At 42.3% G+C, this 25,299-nt stretch overlaps 1 protein-coding gene across 3 annotated transcripts in view; it reads right to left on the bottom strand.

Annotated features, from left to right (window-relative positions):
- The window catches only part of HELQ (helicase, POLQ like), a 72,566-nt gene that overhangs the window by 25,917 nt on the left and 21,350 nt on the right, over positions 1–25,299 (bottom strand). The window contains exons 2-9 of one of the 3 annotated variants that reach the window (XM_040967480.1): positions 21,563–22,274; positions 17,069–17,247; positions 16,316–16,516; positions 15,811–15,883; positions 11,969–12,066; positions 7,227–7,325; positions 4,754–4,899; positions 1,365–1,604 (exon numbers count right to left, since the gene is read on the bottom strand). In XM_040967480.1, the coding sequence (XP_040823414.1) occupies positions 1,365–1,604; positions 4,754–4,899; positions 7,227–7,325; positions 11,969–12,066; positions 15,811–15,883; positions 16,316–16,516; positions 17,069–17,247; positions 21,563–22,274 (1,748 nt within the window). Of the gene's footprint in view, positions 1–1,364; positions 1,605–4,753; positions 4,900–7,226; positions 7,326–11,955; positions 12,067–15,810; positions 15,884–16,315; positions 16,517–17,068; positions 17,248–21,562; positions 22,275–25,299 lie in introns of those variants that run through there. The other 2 variants (XM_040967479.1, XM_040967481.1) reach the window with 2 other exon arrangements.

Raw genomic sequence — 25,299 nt, 5'->3', positions numbered from 1 at the left:
TATACAAGTTATACAACTTTGGTAACATCTGAAAAGGCCATCAAAGGTTTGCACTAAAAAAAGCTAATAGACTCAAATGACTTTGCCGGGCTGTTCTGCAAAGTTTCAACACAATTCTTATGTTAGACACCTTTTTTAAGAAGATTGGCTTAAAAAAAAGATTTACTTATTTGAAACTCATAATTACAGAGAGAGCCTTGCATTCGCTAAGTTCACTCCCCAAATGGTCACACTGGATGGTCCTGGGCCAGGCCGAAGCCAGGAACTGCAGCGTCACACACCTCCCACAGGTGTGCTTCCGCTGCTTTCCCGGGCTCATTAGCAGTGAGTCTAGAACCCAAGCAGAGAATCAGGACTGAAGCCAGCGCCAATAGGAGATGCTGGCCGTGTGAATCAGTGGTTTAACTCAATGAACTACACAGATCCATAAACACACTCTTTAGAGTGGTGAGAAGTATACTGATAATTTCTACACAACCATGATAATAAATCCGAACGTTAAACCAGATTGGCAGTGGGCTTTTGGTATAGTAGTTAGAAGTTGTTGGAGACACTTGCATTCCCTGAGAGCCTAGGATCAATCCCCAGGCTTCCTGAAAATGTGGCCCCTGGGAGTCAGTGCTGATGGCTCCGCTGGTCAAGTCCTGCCACCCAGTGGGGGAACTGACTGGAGTTCCCAGCTTCTGGCTTCAGCCTTGCCCCGCACCCCAGCTGCTGCAGGCTTCTTCCAGAGGATAGAAAAGGTCTTTCTCTGTCTTCCAAATAAAATTCAAAGAAATTCTAACAACAACAACAACAAAAAAAAGGGAAAGAATTCTAACACCAAGAAATTCACCAACACTATTTTTCATTAAACATTAAAGAAAACAGGGCCCAACACAATAGCATAGTGGTTAAAGTCCTCCCTTTGAACACGCCAGGATCCCATACGGGCAGCCGGTTCTAATCCCAACATCCCCGCTTCTCATCCAGCTCCCTGCCTATGGCCTGGGAAAGCAGTCAATGACGGCCCAAAGCTTTGGGACCCTACTCCTGTGTGGGAAACCCAGGAGAGGCTCTTGGCTCCTGGCTTCAGATCGGCTCAGTTCCAGCCATTGCGGCCACTTGGGGAGTAAACCAATGGATGGAAGATTTTCCTCTCTGTCTCTCCTCCTCTCTGTATATCTGGCTTTCCAATAAAAATAAATAAATCTTTAAAAAAAGAAAATTAAAGAAAAAAAGGGAAATAAAATTCTCAGAAGCTACTGGAAAAAAAATCTGATCAATTCTCACCTACCGCTTAGACAAGAGTAAAACCCCAACAGCATTCCTTGCTAGCCAGGAATAAAGGTTGGACGCCTGTCCAAGAGTGCGCCGTCTCTTACCTTCGGGCCGGCAGGTTGACCCCGGCTGCCAGGGTGGACGTGCAGGTAAACAGGCAGAGGATGCCTGAGGAATAGGCCTCCTCCAGCAGCCTCCTCTCCTCGCTGGTCAGGCCACTGTGGTGGTAGGCGACGCCAAAAGGCACCGTGCGCTTCAAAACTGGACACAGTTTGCCACTGCTCATATTCTTCAAGTTCTTAATCACATCTTCTTTTTCTTTCTCCTTGTGCTTCAGATATTCCCTAAGAAAAAGATCCACTGGAGGGGTGAGCCCTTCACCTGACAAAGTCTTGATCATTCTCATCTCATTAGTAGTAGATCCATGGACACGTTTTTTTTTTTAAGTACTATTTTAATTGAGATAGGTGTATAAAATGTTCTTAGAATTGATTCCAACTTCGTAAGTTTTTAGGTTGTCTCTCATTCTTTTTGCAGATCAAAGAACCCTGAGAAAACCTGATCAGAGCTAAGGAAAAGTGTAAGTATTCACATCAACACCACCTGTGCCTTTTATTTCAGAGGGATTGTGGTCTTTGTGAAGTCCACTCCTGTACTTCGCAGGACTCCATGGCCCTACGTTTAGACACTTGCTCCAGCTGTTAGATGACTGTTTATTCTCTACCACATAAATTCATTTACAAAATGGTTTTAAGGCATAAATTTTCCTCTCTGAAAATGGAAACACATGTGTGTTGTTAACTCATTTGTTATAAGGTAAAACACATATTTTAAGTCTAAACATCAGTGCTTTGGAAACCACAATCACATTCCATAATGTTCTATTACTTAGCCACTTCATGTCTTATTGCCTTCAAATATTCTTAGAAAAATGAGCTACTTAGAAAATTTCAATAATTTCATTAAGATCTATAATAAAAATTATCACACTAAAGGCAGATGAGCAATTACCAGATGAGCAATTCTTTGATCTTATCTCAAACCCCTGTATCTTTGCACTGCTCAATAATTTTAACTCCATTTAAAAAAAAAAAAACTCATTTCTTTATTTGAAAGGCAGAGAGAGAGACTGACATAAACAGAGCTCTTCCATCTGCCGGCTGACTCCCAAATGTTACCGGGCTGGGGCGTGGCAAAGGCAGAAGCCAGGAACTGAATCCAGGTCTCCCATGTGGGTGGCACGGACCTACTGATACTTCACCTGTTTTCTTCCAGGAAGCTGGAAGCAGAAGAGGAGTTGGACTTGAACTCAGGCATTCCCAAATAGGATGTGGGCATCCCACCACTGTGCCAAATGCCTCCCCTGTTTTTTCCATTTTATTTACTTATTGCACAGGCAGACAAGAGAGAAAAAAAGCACATACTCAAGAGAGCTCTCATCTGCTACTTCACTTTCCAAATGTCTTCTGGGCTGAGTTAAGATGAAGCCCAGAATCAGGAATTCAATCAAGGTCTCCCACAGGGGTGGCAGGAACCCAAGTACTCGAACCATTACCACTGCCTCCCAGAGTCTGCCAGAGTCAGCAAGTGGGCTAGGTTTCCTCAGATGCAAGTACTCATGCTGTTGTGGGATGCAGGTGTCTTAACAGGTAGGCCAAATGTCTGCGCTTTAGCATGACAAGACTGGGATGGAAGCAGGTGGATGACTAGGACCCCAGCTAACAGTCAGTGATATAATCCTAGATAAGAGACCAAAAAGCAGCCTGGGAAAGTGTTAAAACCACACCTGGGACAATTAGGTGAAAAAAAGAATTGCTCAAGCTTAAAGTCACTTCATACGTATCTCTAAATATGATAACGCCAATATCAGATACATAAAATTCCAAACAGATACATTCTTAATTACTTAGGAAATGAAATTCAAATGCCCACACAACTTAGTGTGAATGCTACTTAAAAAAAACAGCAGGCACCAGTTTTGTGGTACAGCAAGCTAAGCTACTGTCTGAGATGCCAGCATCCTACATGCGAAGGCTGGTTCAAGTCCCAGCTGTTCCACTTCTGGTCTAATTTTCTTTTATTGTGCCTGGGGAAGCCAGCAGATGATGGTATAAGTACATGGCCCCTTCCACCCACATGGGAGACCCAGATAGAATTCTAAACTCCTCTCAGGCCCAGCACGGTAGCCTAGCAGCTAAAGTCCTCGCCTTGAATGTGCCAGGATCCTATATGGGCACTAGTTCTAATCCCGGCGGCCCTGCTTCCCATCCAGCTCCCTGCTTGTGGCGTGGGAAAGCAGTGAAGAACAGCCCAAAGCTTTGTGATCCTGCACCCGCATGGGAGGCCTGGAAGAAGTTCCTGGCTCCTGGCTTCGGACTGGCGCAGTACCAGCCATTGAGGTCACTTGGGGAGTGAATCATCGGATGGACGATCTTCCTCTCTGTCTCTCCTCCTCTCTGTATATCTGATTTTGCAAAACATGAATAAATCTTAAAAAAAAAAAAAAGAAATCTAAACTCTTGGCTTTGGCCAGCTCAGAGCCCAGCAATTGTGCCATTTGTAAAATAAACCAATAGATGGCAGATCTCTTTCTCTGCCTCTCTCTGTGTCACCCTGAGCTTAAAACAAAACAAAACAGTATGCAATTAACAAGTAGTTGCATTTATTAGTCTTTTGGTTATTGGAGTCAGTGCTTCTTGGCTATAACTTGGACTTGCGTAGAGAGATTTGCAAAATGATGCTTGAGTCCTACTCCCAGAAGTTTTGATTTGATTACGATGCAGTCTGCATGCATGATGTGATTTTAAAAGCCCTGAAATGTTTCACTGTGCAGCTAAGATTTAAATCTTTGCTCTAAGCCATGTTAGCATTCTTTTACATGGAACATTAGAAGTTTTCTCTCTCCTTTCCACATACAAATTTAAAAATATTTGTTAACTGATACATAAAAATTGCGCATGCTTACATAGCATTTGGCGATGTTTCCATATATGTACATGCTGTACAATGCTCAAATCCGAGTTACATATCTATCTCCTCAAATATCTAGTATTTTGAACATGGGGGAGAGAGAAAGAAAACATCTGCATCATCCACAGTAACACCACAGGGCAACAGAGTATCCAAATCTCTTTCTCCTCCCTAACTAGAACTTGGTACCCTTCACTTCACCTCTCCCCAATCCTCCCTCTCTTCTCACCTCCCCAGACTCTGGTAAACACCATTCTCCTCTCCATGTCCATAGTTTTATTAAAGATTCCACATAAGAATGAGATCATGTAGTAATATCTGTCTTTCACTGCCTGGCTTAAGCCACTACATGTGAATTTTGCAATTAAATAGGCTTTTCAAGGTCAAGCTCTTTAGTTTTTAGCACGATCACTTAACATAATATCTCTAATAAGTAAATAGTGTTCATTCAATGAAAAGAATTCACAGCCTATAATTCATGGCAAAAATAAGAGAGGACAATATTCTTAGAAGATCAGCATACTTGCTTAAAAATTTGCATATCATTTCTGCTACGTTTTCACAGTTCTTCTTTGTGGGGCAGAAGACTAAGCAGGAATATTTGGGAATCACTTCTGTCACTAATGCCACTAAGTGGTCAGGATCCATCTTTTTCAGAGCGTCAGAGTACTGCAAAACAATAAGCAGGAATAAGACAGTTGGGTTAGTCACCACAAAAACCTGCCAAGATTGTATCAATGTGATTAGAAGAAAATCATCTAAAATCATCAACTCTTATTTAATTAGATTTTTTTTTACACTTGATCTTAGCCAAAAGGCCGAGAAGCGATTAATTAGATTTTTTTTTTAAAAAGAAGACAAAACTTACATTAAACATCAAAATGTTAAATCTCACTTTTAGGTTGATAAGGTGTTGCTAGGCATATTTAGTGTTTAAAAAAATGAAAGAAAATTAAAGAAGTGAAAACAACATTATTAATAACCTCACTACATGCTCATCTCCAATAGAGCAGAACAAAAAGGCACACAGAGAAAAACAAACTAGACCCCCTAATGGCCAAAAGATTGCATAAATAAAATACATCTTTTACTACTGCTAATGGCTTAAAAAAATAGGTTCAATCAAAGTAAAGGACACATTTCTCAGAAATATTTAGCTGTGAGCTAAAAAATTTTTGCAACACAAAGTAAGCATAAGGGACTCAACATAAAAAAGAAAATGCAACGTCTCCCTAATTCCTTCAACTATTGAAAACGAATTAAGACAGATTTAGAATATCATGTCTTCATAGAATTCCAGAACTACTGTAAAATTTATTTTCCCCTTATTATTATTACGTTTTTATTTATCATTATATGCAAAGACAGAAACTGACAGACAAAAAGAGATTTTCCATTTTGTTAGGTCCCTCCCTCACAAGCTCAGTGGCTGGGACTGGGTCAGGCTGAAGCCAGGAATGGGGAACTCAATGCAGATCTCCCCGTGGACAGTGACGACGACTCTGCTGTGTGAGTCATCACGACCTGCTGGCTGCCACCGGATACATTAACACGGAGCTGGAATCAGGAGGGAAGCAAGCATTGAAGTGTGGCACTCCACTATGGAATGAGGGTATTCCAAGCAACATCTTGACTAATATACTAAATGTCTGGTCCCCTTCCCAAAAAGAGAAAGAGAGTGTGTGTTTGTGTGTGTATGTGTGTGTATGAGAAGCAGAGAGAGAGGAATAGAGAAAAGAGCTCCTAGCAGTAGGAACTCACTCAGGCCAAAGCTAGGAATTGGTGAAATCCATTCAGTACTCTGATATGGGTGGCAGGAACCCAACTACTCAAGCTATCATAGCTGCCTTCCAAGGTCTACATTAGTAGGAAACTGGAGCCACAGCTAGGTATCAAACCAAGGTAATTCTGTATGGAATGTAGGCATAAAAAATATATTTTATTTATTTATTTATTTATATTACTTATACATATATATTATATATTTATTCAAAAGGTCTCAGAGCTACTCAAAAAGAGAGTGACCTTGCATCGCCTGTTACCTTCCCAAATGGCTACAATGGTCAGGACTAGGCCAAGCTGAAGCCAGGAGCTTCATCCAGGACTCCATGTGCTCATCCATGTGCGTTCAGGAACCCAAACAATTGGGCCTTCTACTGTTTTCCCAGGTACAGTAGCAAGGAGCTGTATGGCACTCATATGAGTTGCCACCATTGCAAGCAATGGCTTAACATGCAGTGCCATAACACTGGCCCAAAGGTATGGGCATTTAAACAGTAGGCCAAATGCTGCACCTCCTCTTTTTAACATTCTTTATTTAAATCATAAAGTATTAACATTTAACCTAGACATGGACATTTTTCTACCCAATGGACAGCATGACTTACAAATATTATTGTCCAATAAACAATCATCTATAGGAGTACTTCCCAAATTTTCTTGATTCACAGAGCATCAAGGACAAAAGAAATATCCAGCAGTTTTTAAAATTCGGTAGTTTTAAACTAGGTAGTTAATTAGGTAGTTAAGTCCAAAGAAGTAAACAAATATGTACTTCCTCCCAGCTTATTAGTTATCTAAATAACAGTACATATCTACTGAATGAAAAAAAAAGTTTATCTCAAATAACATAACAGCTCACTAATGCATGTATACACAACTAGGTCTTTTCAAATTTCAGAATAATATCAGATCCAGCCACCTTTTTCTATCACAGGTAGGTTTTTTTTTTATAAGATATTTGATTATAGCGACTATAAATCCTTCACTTCACAAAGATAAAATGTCAGAGAAAGGAATATAGATATGATCTAATACAAATTTGATAACATCTAATCTTGAACCAGTTATTTTAATGCTGTCCAAAAAAATGGAAGAATTAGCTGCTTCTCTCAAACACTGAAGCAACCAATGGTAAGTTTGTCAATCTTCCATGGTGCCCCAGGAAACCTTGGCACAAACTCCAACAACTTGGGATTGAAAATGATCAACATTACCTTGTAATTAAGGAGACGGGAAAAAGTCATGCCTTTCTCAGCCTTGCTGTCAACCTCATATATGCTGTCATTCAGTTTCAGATATTCTTTTAATTCAACCTTAAAACAAAAGAATATTTGTAATCAATACCACATATGAACTCCTTTTTCTAGAGTTTTAAGGGTAACAAAATATATTGTCAAAAATAACAGAAAACAAGGACTTGATTTCATTTAAGGGATGTAAACATGCTTCAATTTAAAGTTTCTTCATTTACTATTTTCTTTTTTTTCACTGTCAAATCAAAATAGTGATTAATATCCCTGAAGTGGGCCAACTTAGTGGTACAGTGGGTAAAGATGCCGCCATCCCATACAGTTGCCGGCTCAAGTCCAGCTTGCTTACACATTAGCAGCTCCCTGCTGTTGGGGAGCCCTAGCTCCAGCTGTTGTGGCCATTTGGGAAGTGAACCAGCAGATAGGTCTGTGTCCTTCTGCCTGTCTCTCTCAATCTGCCTTTCAAAAGGAGGAAAATATTTTTGGAAAAAACTCCTGGCTTCAGATCACCTCAGCTCCAACCATTGAGGCTACTTGGGGAATGAAGGACAGAGGACAGAAGATCTATATCTCTCTTTATCTCCTTCTCTCTGTAAAATCTGCTTTTCAATAAATCTTGAAACAAAAAAGTCAAAATACAGATTAATATCCTTGAAGAAATATTTACAACTTTTTTTTATTTGAAAGACAGAGAGGGGCACTGCGCGATAGCATAGTGGTTAGAGTTCTCTCTCGCCTTGCATGCGCCGGAAACCCATATGGTTGCCGGTTCTAATCCCAGCGGCCCTGCTTCCTATCCAGCTTCCTGCTTGTGGCCTGGAAAAGCAGTCAAGGATGGCTCAAAGCCTTGGGACCCTGCATCCGCATGGGAGACCCGGGAGAGCTCCTGGCTCCTAGCTTCGGATTGGCTCAGCTCCAGCCGTTGTGGCAATTTGGGGAGTGAACCATTGGACAGATTTTCCTCTCTGTCTCTCATCCTCTCTGTATATCTGGCTTTCCAATAAAAATAAATAAATCTTAAAAAAAAAAAAAAGAAAAAAGACAGAGAGACAAGCAGAGATCTTCCATCTATGCATTCACTCCCCAAATGCTGCAGTAGCTGGGACTGGTCCAGCCAGTCAGGAGCCTGAAAGTAAATCTGGGTTTCCCAAGTAGGTGGCAGGGATGCAAGCACTTAAGCCATCATTAGTGCCTCCCCAGGGTGCACATTAACAGAAAACTGAAGTTAGATGCAGAGCCAGAACTCAAAACCAGGCACTCACAGTATGTGGGTACCCCAAGAGGCATCTTAATTGGTTTGCCATATGCCCTCTCCCAAAACTTTTGAATTGAACAGTTCCATATACTAAAGGCAACCAGACACTTTTGAATGAAAATGTTATTGTCAAAAATTATTTTCCACAGATGGTTTATGTGATTACAAGCTACCTTGAAGATCATGTACATTACTCCGGTTTACTGTCTTTAGCATTTTGTGACTGTTATTGAATAGTTCATATTTAAACGCAAGGCAGGTGTTTTGCCTAATGGTTAACATGCCAGTTAAGACGCCCTCATCCGACATCAGAGCACCTACGTGCAATACCCAGCTCCAGCTCCTCATTCCAGCTCCTTGCAGATGCTGGGAGACAGTGGTGATGTTTCAAGTGATTGTGATTCTGTCACCCATACAGATAACTCAAATTGAATTCTTAGCTTCCAGCTATGGCTACCTGTTCACTGCAGATGAGAGTACAACCATCTCCTACCCACAACCCTCTCTCTTGTTTGCTAAATACTTTAAAAAATAAATTTAAATTCATGAGAAGTGTTACTTAAAAATTGTACAACTGAGGGCCCAGCGTGGTAGAGCCTAACAGCTAAACTTCTGGCTTTGCACGTCCAGGATCCCATATGGGCGCCGGTTCTAATCCCGGCAGCCCCGCTTCCCATCCAGCTCTCTGCTTGTGGCCTGGGAAAGCACTCAAGGATGGCCCAAAGCCCTGGCCCTGCCCTGCGTGAGAGACCCGTGGAGGATCCTGGCTTTGGATTGACTCAGTTCCTGCCATTGCGGTCTCTTGGGGAATGAATGAGTGCATGGAAGATCTTCCTCTCTGTCTCTCCTCCTCTCTGTATATCTGACTTTCTAATAAAAATAAATAAAACTTTAATTTCTAAATAAATACTTTTATTAATTAAAATTATTAATTAAAAGTAAATTTTAATTAACAAAAAGATTTTTATTTATTTTTATTGGAAAGTCAGATATATACAAAGAAGAGGGGAGAGAAAGAGGAAGATATTCCATTCATTGATTTACTCCCAAAGTGACCGCAACGTCCAGAGTTGCACTAATTCAAAGAGAGGAGCCAGAAACTACTTCCAGATCTCCCACATGGGTGCAGGGTCCTAAGACTTTGGGCCATCCTCAACTGCTTTCCCAGGCCACAAGCAGAGAGCTGGATGGGAAGTGGGCTGCTGGGATTAGAACCAGTGCCCTGCCCATATGGGATCCTGGCACATTCAAGGTGAGGACTTTAGCCACTATGCCACTGTGCCAGACTCAAAAATAAATAAATCTTTTAAAAAATATATTACAACTGAGCATGAAAATTGGTATTGGGGACAGACCAGGTCTGGGAGCGCTATAATACCTGTTGGCCTCATATGAGTTGGATCATGGAAAAGCAGGCTGGGTTGACCGTTCCTACTCTATTGTTGCATGCATAAATCAGACTGGGTGTAGGTTGGCTGGGCTTTGCCACAGCATTAGTTGGCAGATGCTGGCATGAGGGACAAATTCTGTCAAGTTAAAATGCCGAACCACCTGGAGAGTGCAAGATCTAGGAGTGGGAGTGGGTCCAGTAGGGAAACAGTATGCACCTCCCTCTTAGGTGCCACTCCCACTGGTGCGTATGAGAATCAGGACTGGGGCAGGTATGACTAGACAGAGAGTGGCACCCACCAGCATGTGTGTGGGCTGGACAGTGGGGCTGGTTGGGTTGAAGTAGGCTTCAATGCCCATTGACATATATAAGAGCTGAATGGGATATGGGACAGGCTGAATGGGATATCAGACAGACACACTGACAAGCATGGGAACAAGGACGGGGGGAAGCCTGGTTGGGGTTATTACAGGTCAATCTGACTAGGCTCCAGCTCCCACTGGTTTGCATTAGGGCCAAGTGTGTGGTGGGCAGGATCGGGATGGGCTCCAACATCCATTGGTTTGTGTAGAAGCTGGGGCTGGAGTCAGAACTGGCCCAGCAATTGCAATCACCAGCACATTTATAAGCTAACTGGAGCAGTACACTGTGCTGGACTCTATATTGGGAAGCCCATACAAGAATCAGGTCTGTGATCACCTTAGACAAAGTTTCTTTGGGGATCCCCCTAACTAAACTGCTGGACTCAGAACCCCAACCATGGAGAGAATTGCAGGTTCCATGGTCTGACCATGGAGTGCATGTATCAGAGCTAAGCCTCCTCAGTGGCTTAGATGGAGCAGTGTATAGCATATCTAGGTGCACATGGAGGATATGACAGTACATTGGAACCTGCAGAGGATACCTGGTACCATAACATACGGTAGAGGACAGAACAAATTGATCAACTATCATAGCCAAGTGTTGGCAGTGAATATCTGGGCACAGAGTGACTCTAAGGTAGACTGATTAACCAGTGGATTCTTGGGAGATTTCATCATGCTTGGAATGGTAAGATCAGCAATAATTCAAAACTGTTGAACTATCAAAGCCTCTTGAGCAGGACCCACAGAGCATGCCCCACATCGGAGACCCTGGGATGGTGTCATGTGACTGTCCTCCATTCCAGGATACAGAGACATTTGGGAGGTTGGGTATGGCTTTTCTCCTTATCTCCCCACTTTCCCCAGATACAAGAAGGAAATAAAGAGAATGTGGAAATGGTGATCTCCTCCACCTTCCTGTAGCCCTTGACCCTTATCACCCTAATGAACTATGTAAAAATTTTTCAAAAAAAAAAAATCTTTTAAAAAATATTACGACCAAAAACATACATATCTAAAAATGTTTTAACTTTCAAGAGAAATTTTAATGTGCCAATAACTCAAAATGTGGCTTAATTTTAGCCAAATTAAAAAAATTCACTTTGAATAATAAGAAATGAAAAAAACAGAATGGATTTTGAAAATCCACCCATAATGTGTTTGCCGAGGACTCACAAGCTAGGCACTGCTCCAAGCACTCTGACACAGCAGTGACACTCTGTCACATTATGACAGCTCCACAGTGTTCATATTCCCTATGTACACACTCACACCCTTTCACTACTCTGTAGTTTTCAAAATACTGTGCTTGTTATTATCTATGGATTTTTATTTTGTTTTATGTATTTGAAAGGTAGAATGGCAGAGGGAGACAGACACACACACACTCTTTCATTCACGGTTCACTCACCACAATATCTCGGCAGAGCTAGGAGCCAGGATATCCTTCCAAGGTTCCACAGGGTATGGCAGGGACCCAAGCACCTGAGCCATCACCTGCTGCCTCCCACAGACATTAGCAGGAAGCTGGATCCGAAACTGAGTAACCCGGACTTGATTCAATGCACTGCCATATGAAATGTGGGCAGCCTAAGATGAGGCTTAATCTACTGTACCACAATACCAACCCCCATTTGTTTTACTTCTAAGTAAGTTGAATACTCAACAAAATAATGTAGTGCAAACCTTAGGTACATACTGGTCTAAACTGATTGGTGTAATATTCCGCTTGAAGAAACTCTTGTAGATCTTCAACATTGTTTAGTGTTGCACTCATACCAATGATTTGAGTTGTTTCTGAAAAAAACAAAAGTAATGTTAATGTATTAAAGTAAGTGTGTTGCATAGGAAATCATAGGATAATTTCAGAAAACTCTGGTAGTCTGAATTCTTTCTTAGTGATTTTAGAAAGCCGAGTGGGAGAGAGAAAATAAAAATACAAACATATCACCAGAGTACTGATCTGCCAATCAAAGAATTTTTCAGGGATCCCAAGAGTACCCAGTCAGAATTTTACAGAATTTTAAGCATGTAATAAGTAGGATATTTTACTTCTAAACAGAAACAACAAGTGTAAGTATGCCATGGTCTCTACTTGGCTCATCTTTACAAGACATTACAGGGTTCCACAGGCATCAGTATGGACAGAAGTAGGGTGTAGGTACAGGGTTCAGTGAGTCTCCATCATGAAGAATTTTCCCATTCCAAAATCTTACTACCATCAGGCTTTAATTTAACAAACAAACAAGCAAACAAACAAAAAAACCGATTTTGTAAAAAATAAAAATGGAGTGGGCCTGGTGTGATGGCTCAGTGGCTAAGTCCTCACCTTGTAAGCACCGGGATCCCATGAGTGCCTGTTTATGCCCTAGCTGTTCCACTTTCCTATCCAGCTCCCTTGTGACCTGGGAAAACAGTAGAGAATGGCCCCAAAAGTCTTGGGACCCTGCACCCACATGGGAAACCAGGAAGAAGCTCCAGGCTTCTGGCTTCAGATTCGCTCAGCTCCTACTGTTGTGGCCATTTGGGGAATGAACCAGCAGACGAAGATCTTTTTCTTTGTCTCTGTCTTTCTTTCTCTCTGTAAATCTGATCTGAGTTTCCAATAAAAATAAATAATTTTTTTAAAAATAAGAAGGAGGAAAGAAAAAATGAATAAAGGTGGAACAAAGCTTATGACTTTCTGGGCAGTCACAATGGCTACTTGTTACAGACACAACTATCAAGCCAAACACCAATCAACTGGCTTGGATCAATCTCTAGTTAGGTGTGGCTCATTACGGGATATTCAGGTGTCACTGTCCAGGTGGCAGCTGATATCACTCAGAAGAAAGCTGTGAACAACAAGCATAGGTGCAGGAGTACAAACCAGGAGCCATCAGCACACAGGATCACTTGTCATGAGTGTGGGTGAGAATGAGGAGCTGTAGGAAAAGGGAAGCGCCTCAAGTGAGTCTCTGTGAACACAAAACTCTGAAGACTAAACTGAGAAGGAAAGGCTGCAGCAGAATAACTAGGAACAGAAACTAACAAGGTGGATTTTATTCAAATGTCTGTTAAATGTGAGGTGTGGGAGGCAGACATATGTCTTACGCAGACACTATGCAAATGCTTTATAAATACCAACTTCTGCCACCTTTGCAGCAATTCAGTGGGGAGGGTTTTATTTCTGTCACCTATGTGTGATGTATTATGAATAAGGAAAGAAGCACAATTTGCTGAAGGTCACATATCCAGTAAAGGTAGGTGAAGACTTGACCCCAGCTCCAGGACTCTTCCTCACTCATTATGCTACACTATCTATGCTAAGGTACGCTCCCTCATACACAGCCCGGAAACCCAGAGAACAAAGGCCAGCGCCCCAAGGACACAAGAATGATAAGTAATCAAATATCAAAAATTTTTTGAAAAAGAGATGAAGATTCTACTGTCTTCCTCTGCCTTCAGCTCTACTTCTCCTTTAAGCCACTCAGGTTAAGACATTGCCTGCAGAGGCTGGCACACGCAAAAACCAGGACTCGGGGCAGGCTGGGTTGGGGATTACTGGGGGCTACCCCAATTAGGTCATGGTGCCTGCTGGTATGCCTGAGGATAAGATCTGTGGCAGGCTGGCTGGACTGGGCCATAGCACCTGCCGGCTTGTGAGATATTGGTCCAGGATGGAACTGACCAGGCAGCTGCATCCAACAGTATGTATGTTGGCTGGCGCAGGTGGCAGACTGAGCCTAACCCTGCACTGCCAGGTGGACACAAGAGTCAAGTCGGAGGTTACCTCAGGCAAAGTCTCGTAGGGTACTCCCTAACTAGACTGCCAGACTCAGACTTGCCAAAGGGAAAAGCACAGGCCGTATGGTCCGACTTTAGAGTGCATGTATAGAGGCTGGACCTCCTCAGTTGCTGATGCCCGTACACAGGACAGCATCCCAGCTGCACACAGAGGACAATATGGCTACTTTATCTAAGCCAGCAGGGGACATCAACTGCCTCATGAAAGAATGGAAAGCATAACAGATTGCACAATTCTCCTGGCCCAGCTTTGCAGCATGTTCCTGAGTCTAGATGCACTAAGGTGCCCTTGGTCGGCCAATAGACCTTGGGAATATCTTCTCAACCCTGAAGCAAAGAGGCCAATGATGTCTCAGAACTATCAGACTCACTCAAGTAACAACATTCTTGGAACACTCTTTCCCACATCCAGGTCTCTCTAAGATGCCATCAAAGAACCATCCTCCATCCTGGGTGCTGACATAGTTGACAGCAAGCAGAGACCTCCTCCCTCTCCTCCCATGGGGACACAGGAGAAAAAAGAAGTGGAACATTTGTCCCACTTACATTTCTCCATACCTGACTCTTCCCACCCAAACTGGAGGCCCACATGGGTGTGTGTCCCTCTCAATTATGTAAACAATATTAAAAACAAAATTTTAAAAAGATAACGCAGGGGGTGGGAAGCTGGAAGGAGAAGAGAGCTCAGCTCTCTGCTAATAAGCAAGGCAACAAAATGATGGCCCAAGTATCTGGTCCCATAACAGCTATTGGGAAACTTTTCAGGATGGAATTCCTGTCTGCTAATTTCAGCCTGGCCCAGTCCTGGGTGTGTGGGCACTTGGGGGAGGGACTCATGGGATGAAAGTCTTCTCTTTCTCTCTGCCCACCTTTCAAATAAATAACATGCCTTTAAAAATCTTCCATTTTAATTTTTTGAAATTTTCCATTAAATTACTATCACTTATCTTTGTCTGATTCTTTGTTCATTATCACTAAAGGCTTGCTAAATAAAGACCAAGACTTTTATTTATTTCTATGTGTTCAGCACCTAAAATAGTGCCAGACACGGGGTAGGCTCAATAAATGAATTATTATCTGAATGAATTATTACAGAATGCCATAACCTGCCTGGATGTCACTGCTGACAAAATTTAAAACATACTTATCAAGGTTGATCTTAAGTATTTACTTACATAAATAGATACTTAATATTACATAATAAATACTTAATATTTACATAAATACTTAATAAATTATGAGACTACATCAATGACAGAGATGACAGTTAGAATATTTCATGTATATCACAAGATTATTTGGTGTTGCAGAACAACTCCCCAAAGTGACTCCTGAAACCCACTGCTTGTTGGCAGGAGGGTAATTGTAATGATGCTAGCAGTAACGAGGCAGCAGCAGCAAGCCTCCGGGAGTGTGGTGTGGGAGGCACGGCTAACTGCACGCCTTGACTCAGGGACCTCACAACCTTCGCATCAGCTGGGAACCACTGCTGGCTCAGGTTTACGGAAACAGAGGGTGAGTGAGGTGCCTGGGTGCAAACAGCTATTGATGGAGGACAGTGACGACCTCCTCAGACTAGTTTCATTTCTTTTCATAATGCTACTCCATCTACTCATCCTAATAAATAGACATGTAGGCCTATCACGGAAATTACAGAACTAAGACAGAAAGTTTCAGCAACTACCTATAGAGACAGAATTATAAGTATCAATGATCGGAAATCAATCAATGACCTTATTTAAAAAAAATACTTACTGCTAGTGTAGAGGATTTTTGCTAGGGTCATTTCCAATGTAGCCCCACGGCTTCCTTCACCAATCATGTGCAGCTTTGAAATGAAAAAAAGGGGGGAAGATAGAGAAGTAAATCTTCAAATAGTGTCCACCTGAAACATGCAGGTACTGTGCATGAGTCGCATAAAAATCCCTGCTTTCTAATGCTTCAACGTTTTTAATATAACTGTAACATACATACATTATCCTAGTAGTATTTGGAGGGAGGCAATTACTGGACATATCATGGATACATAAGTAGTACTATTATAATTTGTTTAAACACACATGCATTCACATTTCAATAAACATTTGATCCTAAGACCAAATTTAGGATTATTCAGCACAGAGTGGCTTTCCCTACGTCATCTGTATGTTAAGTGAAGTACTTTTTCTCATGAGGTCCTAAGCAGTTTCACATCATGATCAGAATGATACAGAGTGTTAGCATAATGAAAACATTGACAATTGCCAAAGCAGTGACCAACCTCATCAACAACCACCAGCCCCAGATTGCTAATTCTCCCGGTTTCAATCAGGGAGTTCACCAGGCTGTGTGCCTTTTCGATAGTGGCAACATAGAGCGATTTCTTCTCCCTTCTTTTAATTGGAGGAAACCTTCCTTTGCTTCCAGCATATTCTTCAACAAAGAAACCAAGTTCTACACCAAAACTTGAAAGGCCTGTTATCTAGAATATGAATTAAAATGAACAAAAATCACACATGAATAAAAACTTAATTACTAAGGCTCACAGGGATTTATATGCCAAAAAAAAAAAAAAACACTCAAGTAGTATTTAATACCAATTGATGGAAACAAGGTCACAGACGAGACATACTGAACAAAGCTGTACAGCTCACTGCTGATCAATGAAATGCAACTTATAAGCTGCATAATAAATGTGGAAATGAATTATAGCTGTCTCCTCTGATATCAAAAAGGTACAACTCACCAATTTTGATAATTGGTTAGTTTCTGCTTGAAGAAGCAGGTTAAATAGTAATAATACATTTAACATGGAGTTTAATCCACCAAATTAGAAAATAAAACTTTCTGACACAGGATAATTACCATTTCAAGAGTGTTTCAATGTAAATACTGATTTTTGTATATCCTGAAAAGATGAAATCTCTACCAAGAGGGACTTCTCAGTCAACAAGTTAATGTAGATACTAGTTTTTAGCTCTTAATGCTAAAATAATCTTAACAAGTAACTTTTGTTTTGAAAAACCACCCTCACCTTTTCTTGGACAATCGCCACATAGGGGAGGACCATTAAGACATCGTTCCGCCTGCAGAGCAGTTCTTGCAGCATTAGAATCTCGGCCACCAGGGTTTTCCCACCACTCGTTGGCAACGAGTATATTAAATTTTTTCTCTCTTGCACTGAATTCAGTGTTAAGCAAGTGTGTTGCCATTCTATGGAATTAAAAAAAAGAGGAAGAATTATCTTCTCCTTCCACATGCTCAATCTCAAGCTTTCCAATCACATCCTTTCTCATGAAGCAATCTTTCATATAGGTGAACATAATTATCTATGCCAAATGGCAAAAGTGCCCAGATGTACACAGCCAGTGGATCCAGCAGATGTCCAGCAGCAGGGCAAGCAGGGCACCCACTCACCTGTGCACATTTAGGTCTAAGGTTTTAGTACAGCAGGAACAGCCTGGAGACCAAGGGTGAAAGGACAGCACAAGAACTTCTGTCAATTCCGCTTTCTCTCTCATACTGTGCAGGGATTATGCTTGCTTGCCTTCCTTACTCCCTTGAATGTACAGTAAAAGGGTGGAGGCAGCACTGTGGTATAGCAGGTTAAGCCCCTGCTGTCAACACCAGCACCCCATATCCAACCCATGGGAAAGCAGATTTGAGTCCTACCTTCTCTGCTTCCAATCCAGCTTCCTGACAATATGCCTGGAAAACAACATGGATGACCCATCCACTTACCCCCTGACATTCATGTGTGAGACCCAGATGGGAATCCTGGCTCCTGGGATTCAGCATGGCCCACACACAACTGCTGTGACCACGTGGGGCACACACGAGCAAGTGGAAGACTACCATCCTCTGTTTCTCCTTGTCACACTGAATTAAAAGTAAACAAATCTAACAGAGTGAAAGAAATATCTACGAGGTTTTCTACAAACTAAAACCTTCAGTGAGTTCTCATGGGGATCTGAATCTTGCATAGCTCAATACTACTGCAACTTTGTACGACTGTTTAAAAAGACCAGGATTATTTGGTAGCACACCTTGAGCTCCTACAACTTAGCAAGTTGGGATTCATGAAAACAGATCAGTCCCAGGATAAGACATGAAAACTAGTACAGCTACTCTGTGGGAAATTCTGACAATGCAAATTGGTAAAAGTCTCCAGAACGTGCACCATTGTTTTACCTCCAGAAAAGCAGCAAAAATACGACATCTTAAAGCATGGAGAAATCCAAGTGACAATAAATACGTAAATGGTAAAACAAGTAAGTACCAAAACACAACCAATGAAAAAGTCCCTCACACATGTAAAACTCAGAATTGACTAGAGAGGGAAGAAATGAGTATTTTCCCTAGATCATAAACGGCTGCAGTCTGCCTAGAAAGAAATCCAGCAGTAACAAATAAGGAAACTGCCCCTTACCTTTGACCTAGCTAGAGTATCACTGCTGGAACTCTACCCCTAGAGGATTCTAGGCAGGGCCCTAAGCGGATTGTATGCAGGCTCTGAATCTCAGCCTTATCTACAGACAGCAAAGCAACAGGACCAATGGGAAGGTAGGTGAATTACTATACAATCAGACAATGGAATTTTTTACAACTTACAAATGAGAGTGATAGATTAAATCCAATATATAATTAAGTAAAAACATAATAAATGTGGGTTACATAGCATAAACCCAAATGTGTTCAAATACTAGAAACATTATAGGCATAAAAATTAGGTTTGAATATATTGTTATAAAAATCTAATTAAAAAATAACTAGCAAGGTATATTGTGAAGGTACTAAAAATAATTATGTCTGAATGAGTTACAAGATCAATGTGCTTTTTGGTGATTCTCAAATATGTACAAATGACTACTTTTCCTTTTAAAACTAAATTAAAATACTTAATAGCTATGTTTTAAAAAATGCATCAGGCTGGCACCACCCTTTAGTTATCAATTGCACGTTTATACCAAATTAATCATCTCTACATTTTCTCCAACTCAGATGTTTTAAATATAAAACGATCAAAACAATGTGTAGGAATCTCACTTGTCTTGACAAAATAAAGGAAAAACTATATTAACTTAGTCCTCAACACTTACAGGAAACACATTGCACATGCAATTCTATGATAAAAAGACACTGGTCACAGTGTAAGATTGAGACTTTTTAGCTTAGTGGTTCAAAAACGAGTGGGTCCACGAGAAATCTCCTGGAGGTTGTTAAAACAGGAGCCAGGTCCCACCTGCCAGGTCCTGACACCCCAGGGCTGCACCATTTCCATGGGGTGCCAATGTTGCCGTCCAGCAGTCACACTTGGAGAACCACGCTTTTAGCACAAGAAAAAGCACCACAAATACTCCTGTTTTAAGTGGTTCCTGTTAGTAAACAGACTCGCAAGTAAAAAGGGAACTGAAAAGCAGTTATTTACTAGTCCTTATTTTGAAACTACTGGATGTAATTATCAGCAGTTAACTACCCATGTCTAATTTGGCATGTCCTAGACAAAAAAAAAAAAAGCAATTTGCAAGACAATTACTTTCTATTTTTCACAGATGAGAAATCAAAGTTGAGTGTGGCTCTAAGTGACAGAGCCAGAGGCTCTAACAGTCTCCAGCAGTTGAGGGCAAACCAGGCAGTGTTAGGTATGGGAGAAAAAGAGGAATGACAGCCCTGTTCTCAGGTGTCCATTCTGGCAGGAGATGCAGATTAAACGCCAGGAAAAAAGGCACAAAAGAAAGGTAGACAGAAGAAAGCTCACACCTACTTCAAGGGCAATAAACACCATTAGAGATGAAACCATGAATCTCACAATTCAGAATTCATTGGATTGTCTCTGGTATTGATTCCTATAGTTCAGTTTCTTTAACCTGAGGAGCCTGGGTCCTCTGTGACACCTGTCACAGGCTCCTGACTCAAGCTTCCTGCTAATGCAGATTCTGGGAAGCAGTAGTGAGGCCCAAGTAATTGGGTCCATCATCTATGTAGATTTGCATAGTTTCTGGCTTCAGGCTACAGCTAGGCTGTGGGACTCTTGGGAGTGAACCAGTGGATAGGACACCTCTCTCTCTCTTAATTAAGATATATTTGAAATATGAGAATAATTCAGAACATTCACGACAAATGGAATCAAGACAAATTCAGTCTGGTACTAAAAAAAATTTTGAAATCCATGTTTTTTACCCACAAGGTGTACTTTCCACCAACTTTTTGATGTACTCTCCTTTAAACAAGATTCCAAGATTTCCCAAAAACATTGTAAGATTGGTATTACTTCTATCCCCTTGCACTTAATTTTTTCAGTTTTAGTGTATGTGCTGCCAAAAGGAGCACTGCACTTCCATCTTAACTACAGCTTCTTTAGGGACGTTTAGTTTACTTCAAACTTGAAAGGCAGAGACATCCTCCATCCAGTGGCTCATGCCTTGAGTGCCTACAGTAGCCACGCCTGGGCTAGGCTGAAGCCAGAAACGAGGAACTCCACCCAGATGTCCCATGTGAGTGGCAGGTAACCAAGCCACTACTTGTTACTTTCCCAGGATGCAGAGAAGTGAACTGAAAGTGCAGCTGGGACTTGAACCCAGGCACTAACATAAGGGATGTTGCCACCTCAAGCGGCATCTTAAGCTTAAGATGAGAAATCAAGCACTTAACCAAAGATGTTGTACCAAGTAATACTATCACCGACTTCACTCAACATATGTGCGTTCTAAAGAATTCAACATTTTGGTAGAAAAGACAAAGCCAACCGTAGAAACACCAGTTAAGGAAAGTGTGAAATGGCTAAACAACCAGAATAAAGGAATGGAGGGTCAAGAAGTTCAGGAAAGGGTCCAGCGTGGTGCCCTAGGGACTAAAGTCCTCCCCTTGCATGCACCAGGATCCCATGTGGGTGCCAGTTCTATTCCCAGCAGCCCCATTTCCCATCAAGCTCCCTTTTGCGGCCTGGGAAGGCAGTCAAGGATGGCCCAAAGCCTTGGGGCCCTGCACCTGCCCCAGGTTTTGGATCAGTTCAGCTCCAGCTATTGCAGCCGCTTGGGGAGTGAACCATCAAAAGGCAGATCTTCCTCCCTGTCTCTCCTCCTCTCTATATATCGGACTATGTAATAAAAATAAAATAAATCTTTAAAAAAGTTTAGGAAGGAGTCTCAACTGAGCAATCTGGCAAGGAACGTATGAAAAGTCTCATTAGATGCTTAGGTCTTACATCCTAAGTAAAAGCACAGAACCCAGAACTGGGATAGATTGGAGAATTTTTTGAGGTGAGGAAAGAGATAGCAAGCATAACTGGCTCGAGAAGCATGACTGTTGGAGTGGGGAACAGTACTAACAGGACAGATAGGGAAGTGTGGCTGTCAGGCTGGCCAGAAAGGTTCAGTACTCGCAGGTTAGGGGTGGAAGACAGAGACAACCAGTCTTTTAACTTATTTTCAAGCTGAGAAATATGATATGGAAACCTGTTCCCATCGATTTGTACTAATTGAAGGTTAACAAAGGAAAACCTAGTTTTCATTGCAGCAGAAAGCATTACCATATAACTTTTCAATTCCTTTTAACTGAGCATAGAGATCTCTGACTTTGCTGGGCAATGAATAGAAAGGACCAACGTCGTCCGATGAGGCCTCAATGGCTTTCTGAGCAACGTTCATTTCTTCAGATAGGAGAGTCTCTTTCAGCTGTTTACTCCTAGAAAACACCGGCGTTTGAGCCTTGGCATTTCCAGTCATGGCACTTTTTAGATGATCTCTAACACTTCTCCTCCTGTTCACATCTGAACTTGTTCTGACTTTAGGTGAGAACTCATCATTTTGCTGAGGATGCTCTATGTGATCAAGGGCCAACTGCTCGGTCCTAGTCCCGTGAGAAGATGAGTTCAGATCCCTTTCTTTATTAGACTGGTCCCCTGACCCATTTGAAGAGTTCTGTAAATTTTCAAAGTACAAAACCTGTGAGGAAGGCACATCAAATGAAATATCAGTCCCGTGTTCAACACGGACCTCTTTAGGTGCACTCTGTCCCTCCGTGTGCTCTTCTGTGTTTAATTCAGTAAAGCTGCTCACAGTGGGAATGATGAGTTCATTTTTGTTTATTTCTGAAGAAAGATCTTCAGTGGTAAAGTCAGTTGCCTGTTTTGTATGTTCGGGAAGTTGCATGTATTTCTGCTCCAGGTCATCAACTTGAGCTAAAAGGGAGTTTTCAGCAAAGCTATCATAGTCACCAAACATGTCCTCTTCACTGTCATACTGGAAGAAAACAAAAGTATTTATAGGCAGATCTGGTTATATTAACAGCAAAAGCTTCAACCTGGGACTGTAGGGGATATATAGACACAAATGGAAGTAAGCTATGCTAGGATTTGCTTATCTGAAAGGCAGAGTGACAGAAAGATCTTCCCTCTGCCAATCTACTCTCCAAATGGTCCCAATGGCCAGGGACTGCACCAGTTAGAAACCAGGAGCCTAGAACTCTATCTGCGTCTCCCGTGAGGGGTGGCAAGCCAAGTACTAGGCCATCGTCTGCTGCTTTCCAAGATGCAATAGCAGAGATCTCGATGGGAAGTGGAGTAGCTAGGACTAGAATCAGCACTTGGATATAGAATGCCAACATTGCAGGTGATGACAAAAACTGGATCCTGGAACAGATACAAGCGTCATCATTCTACAGAGGAGCAATGGAGATCTGTTATTTGGTGATTAGAGAACTCTAATTCATTTTTTAACAAGATTTATTTATTTTTATTGGAAAATCAGATATACAGAGAGGAGGAGAGACAGAGAGGAAGATCTTCCATTAAATCAGTCACTCCCCAAGCGACCGCAACAGCCAGAGCTGCACCGATCCTGAGCGAAGAGCCCAGAGTCTCCTCTGGGTCTCCCACATGAGTGCAGGGTCCCACGGCTTTGGGCCATCCTCTACTGCTTTCCCAGGCCACAAGCAGGGAGCTTGATGAGAAGCGGAACAGCTGGGATTAGAACTGGCACCCATATGGGATCCCAGCACATGTAATGTGAGGACTTCTAGCTGCTGGGTTCTGAGCCTGGCCCGAAGACTCTAATTCTTGAGCCAGTGTTGAATTCTTAAACCACAGCAAGGCAAGAAGATACCTACTGGGATGTCAGTTTACTACCAGATTCTGACAGCTCCTAGACTCTAGTCTCTAAAAATCTGGCCTACAATAATAACAGAATAAACAAACAACACAGGCAGGGAATCTCCAGCCTGTGGGATGTAAAGAGATGTTCGACATAATTTGGTTTGGCCCTTCCAAGGGAAGGGACTCAAAATTCAATAAATCCACAGCAGGCTAACTTTTTTTTTTGTCAAGTTTATTTTAAAAGTGAGGGAATCACAGAAACACATTCAGGAGTCAGAGAGGAGATAGCTGGGAGAAAAGATGTTTCTACTTTCCCCTTGCATCCAAGAAGAGACAGAGAGGGGGCCCCTCCCCATTGTCTCTCCCTGTTGCTCAGCTGGTGAGTCAAGGAAAGAGAGTGGTTATAAGATACCACCTCCCAGCCCCAGGTGAGGGGGAGGACCACCTGGGGAAAGAGACATTTGATTGACAAGTAGGCAGCCTGCATTACACAGGCTAGGGAGCTACGCCTTCCAATTTCTGCATCTAAGCTTGCTACCTAGCATGCTGCTTTACAAGCTGACAAATTTGTGCATGGCCCACGAATGATGGATGTTATAAACCTCCAAGTAGCCCCTGGTAGAAAAAGCTTCTCCATCCCTGCTTAGAGAAACTCCAGGGAGATTCTGTTCCTGGGAAGTTTTAACCGAGCCTGCGTCTGAGATGTAATCTGAAGGCAGCAATACAGTGAAGACTAAGAACGCAGAACGTGCTGTCAGCACTGTGTCTTCTCAGTGTTAGAGTATTGGTATAATGTTAGTATGTTAAAATGTTAAGAATATTAATGTTAGGTGATATTAGGCCCTTTGGGGTGAGAAACCACTACTTTACTAGGTCAGAAGGCGCCTGCACTGTGGGAAAGCTCCACTTTAGTGATCAATCTGTCTCCCTTGTTTCTTTGTGAACTTATCTACCATCTAACCCAGGTGCAGGAAGGCAGGGGCACAGTTCCCTGGCCCCAGGGACTGGAGGAGCCATAAAATACTGGAGGAGCCACAAAGATAAGGGTGCCAGGATGGGATGAGCCGTAAATAATAAGTGTGAGACATAAATAATGAGTGTGAGAACGGAACAGACTGTTTGCACCTAAATTTGTTACTTTTGAGTTGACTTTGATATATGTTACAGCCAAAACGGGGTATATAATCTCCAGCCTAATGTTAAGTCGGGGTCTGATCCGCTTGGCTAGCCTGTGTGCCCCAAGTACGATCTGACCCCAGCATGCTGGCTGTTTGTTTTTTGCATTACCAGCGAGACTCTGTCATTTTCTGGGGGTTGACTAGCTCGCACCCTAATGTCCGGGGATGGGGGGGGGGGGGGAGTTCTGGCCCAGACTCTAAGGTCAGGGCCTGATTACTGTTGTAAAAGCCAGCTATGTAATACATCAGTGCAACACAAGCAGCAGTTCATTTCCCAGTCAAATCTCACATCTCTGTCATGTCACTTATTTGTTGTTGTACAAAGTATACGTGAGTGTCTGACTTTGTGTATACACTGAAATAGCACTGGTCTGCCAACAGATTTTTTTTTTTTTGCGGGCCTGGCGCAATAGCCTAGCAACTAAAGTCCTAAAGTCCTCACCTTGCATGTGCCAGTTCGTATCCCGGCTGCTCCACTTCCCTTCCAGCTCCCTGCTTGTGGCCTGGGGAAGCAGCCAAGGAGAGCCCAAAGCCTTGGGACCCTGGGACCCTGCACCTGCGTAAGAGACCCAGAAGCTCTGGGTCTTTGCTTGGGTTCAGCTCGGCTGCAGCCGCGGCTACTTGGGGAGTGAATGAGCAGACAGATGATTTTTCTTCTCTGCATAAATCTGACTTTCCAATAAACTAAATCTTAAAAGAAAAAAATTTCCTCAACCCCTGTGCAAGGGAGTTGCTAACACCTTAGAATGATCAAAACCACTCAAGCAACACTCTGGGAACAATCCGCCCTACATCGGGGTCTCAAAGATGACATCAAATGACCGACTCTCCCCCATCCCTGGGTGCTGATTGCATTTACAGCAAAAAGCCGCCAGGCCCCCTCCCTTTACCCAGCTGCAGACACTGGAGAAAAAAACCACATTTGTCCCACCTACCTGCCCCCAAACCTCGACCCTCCCCACCCTAAGCGGAGGCCCACACTGGTCTGTTGCCCTC

This window comes from Ochotona curzoniae, unplaced genomic scaffold, assembly GCF_017591425.1.
Source record: "Ochotona curzoniae isolate NIBS_2020 unplaced genomic scaffold, NIBS_Ocur_1.0 scaffold_4506, whole genome shotgun sequence".
Classification (NCBI taxonomy): Eukaryota; Metazoa; Chordata; class Mammalia; order Lagomorpha; family Ochotonidae; genus Ochotona; species Ochotona curzoniae.
The sequence above is the reverse complement of the archived record's forward strand: the minus strand, read 5'-3'. Positions and strand labels throughout refer to the sequence as shown.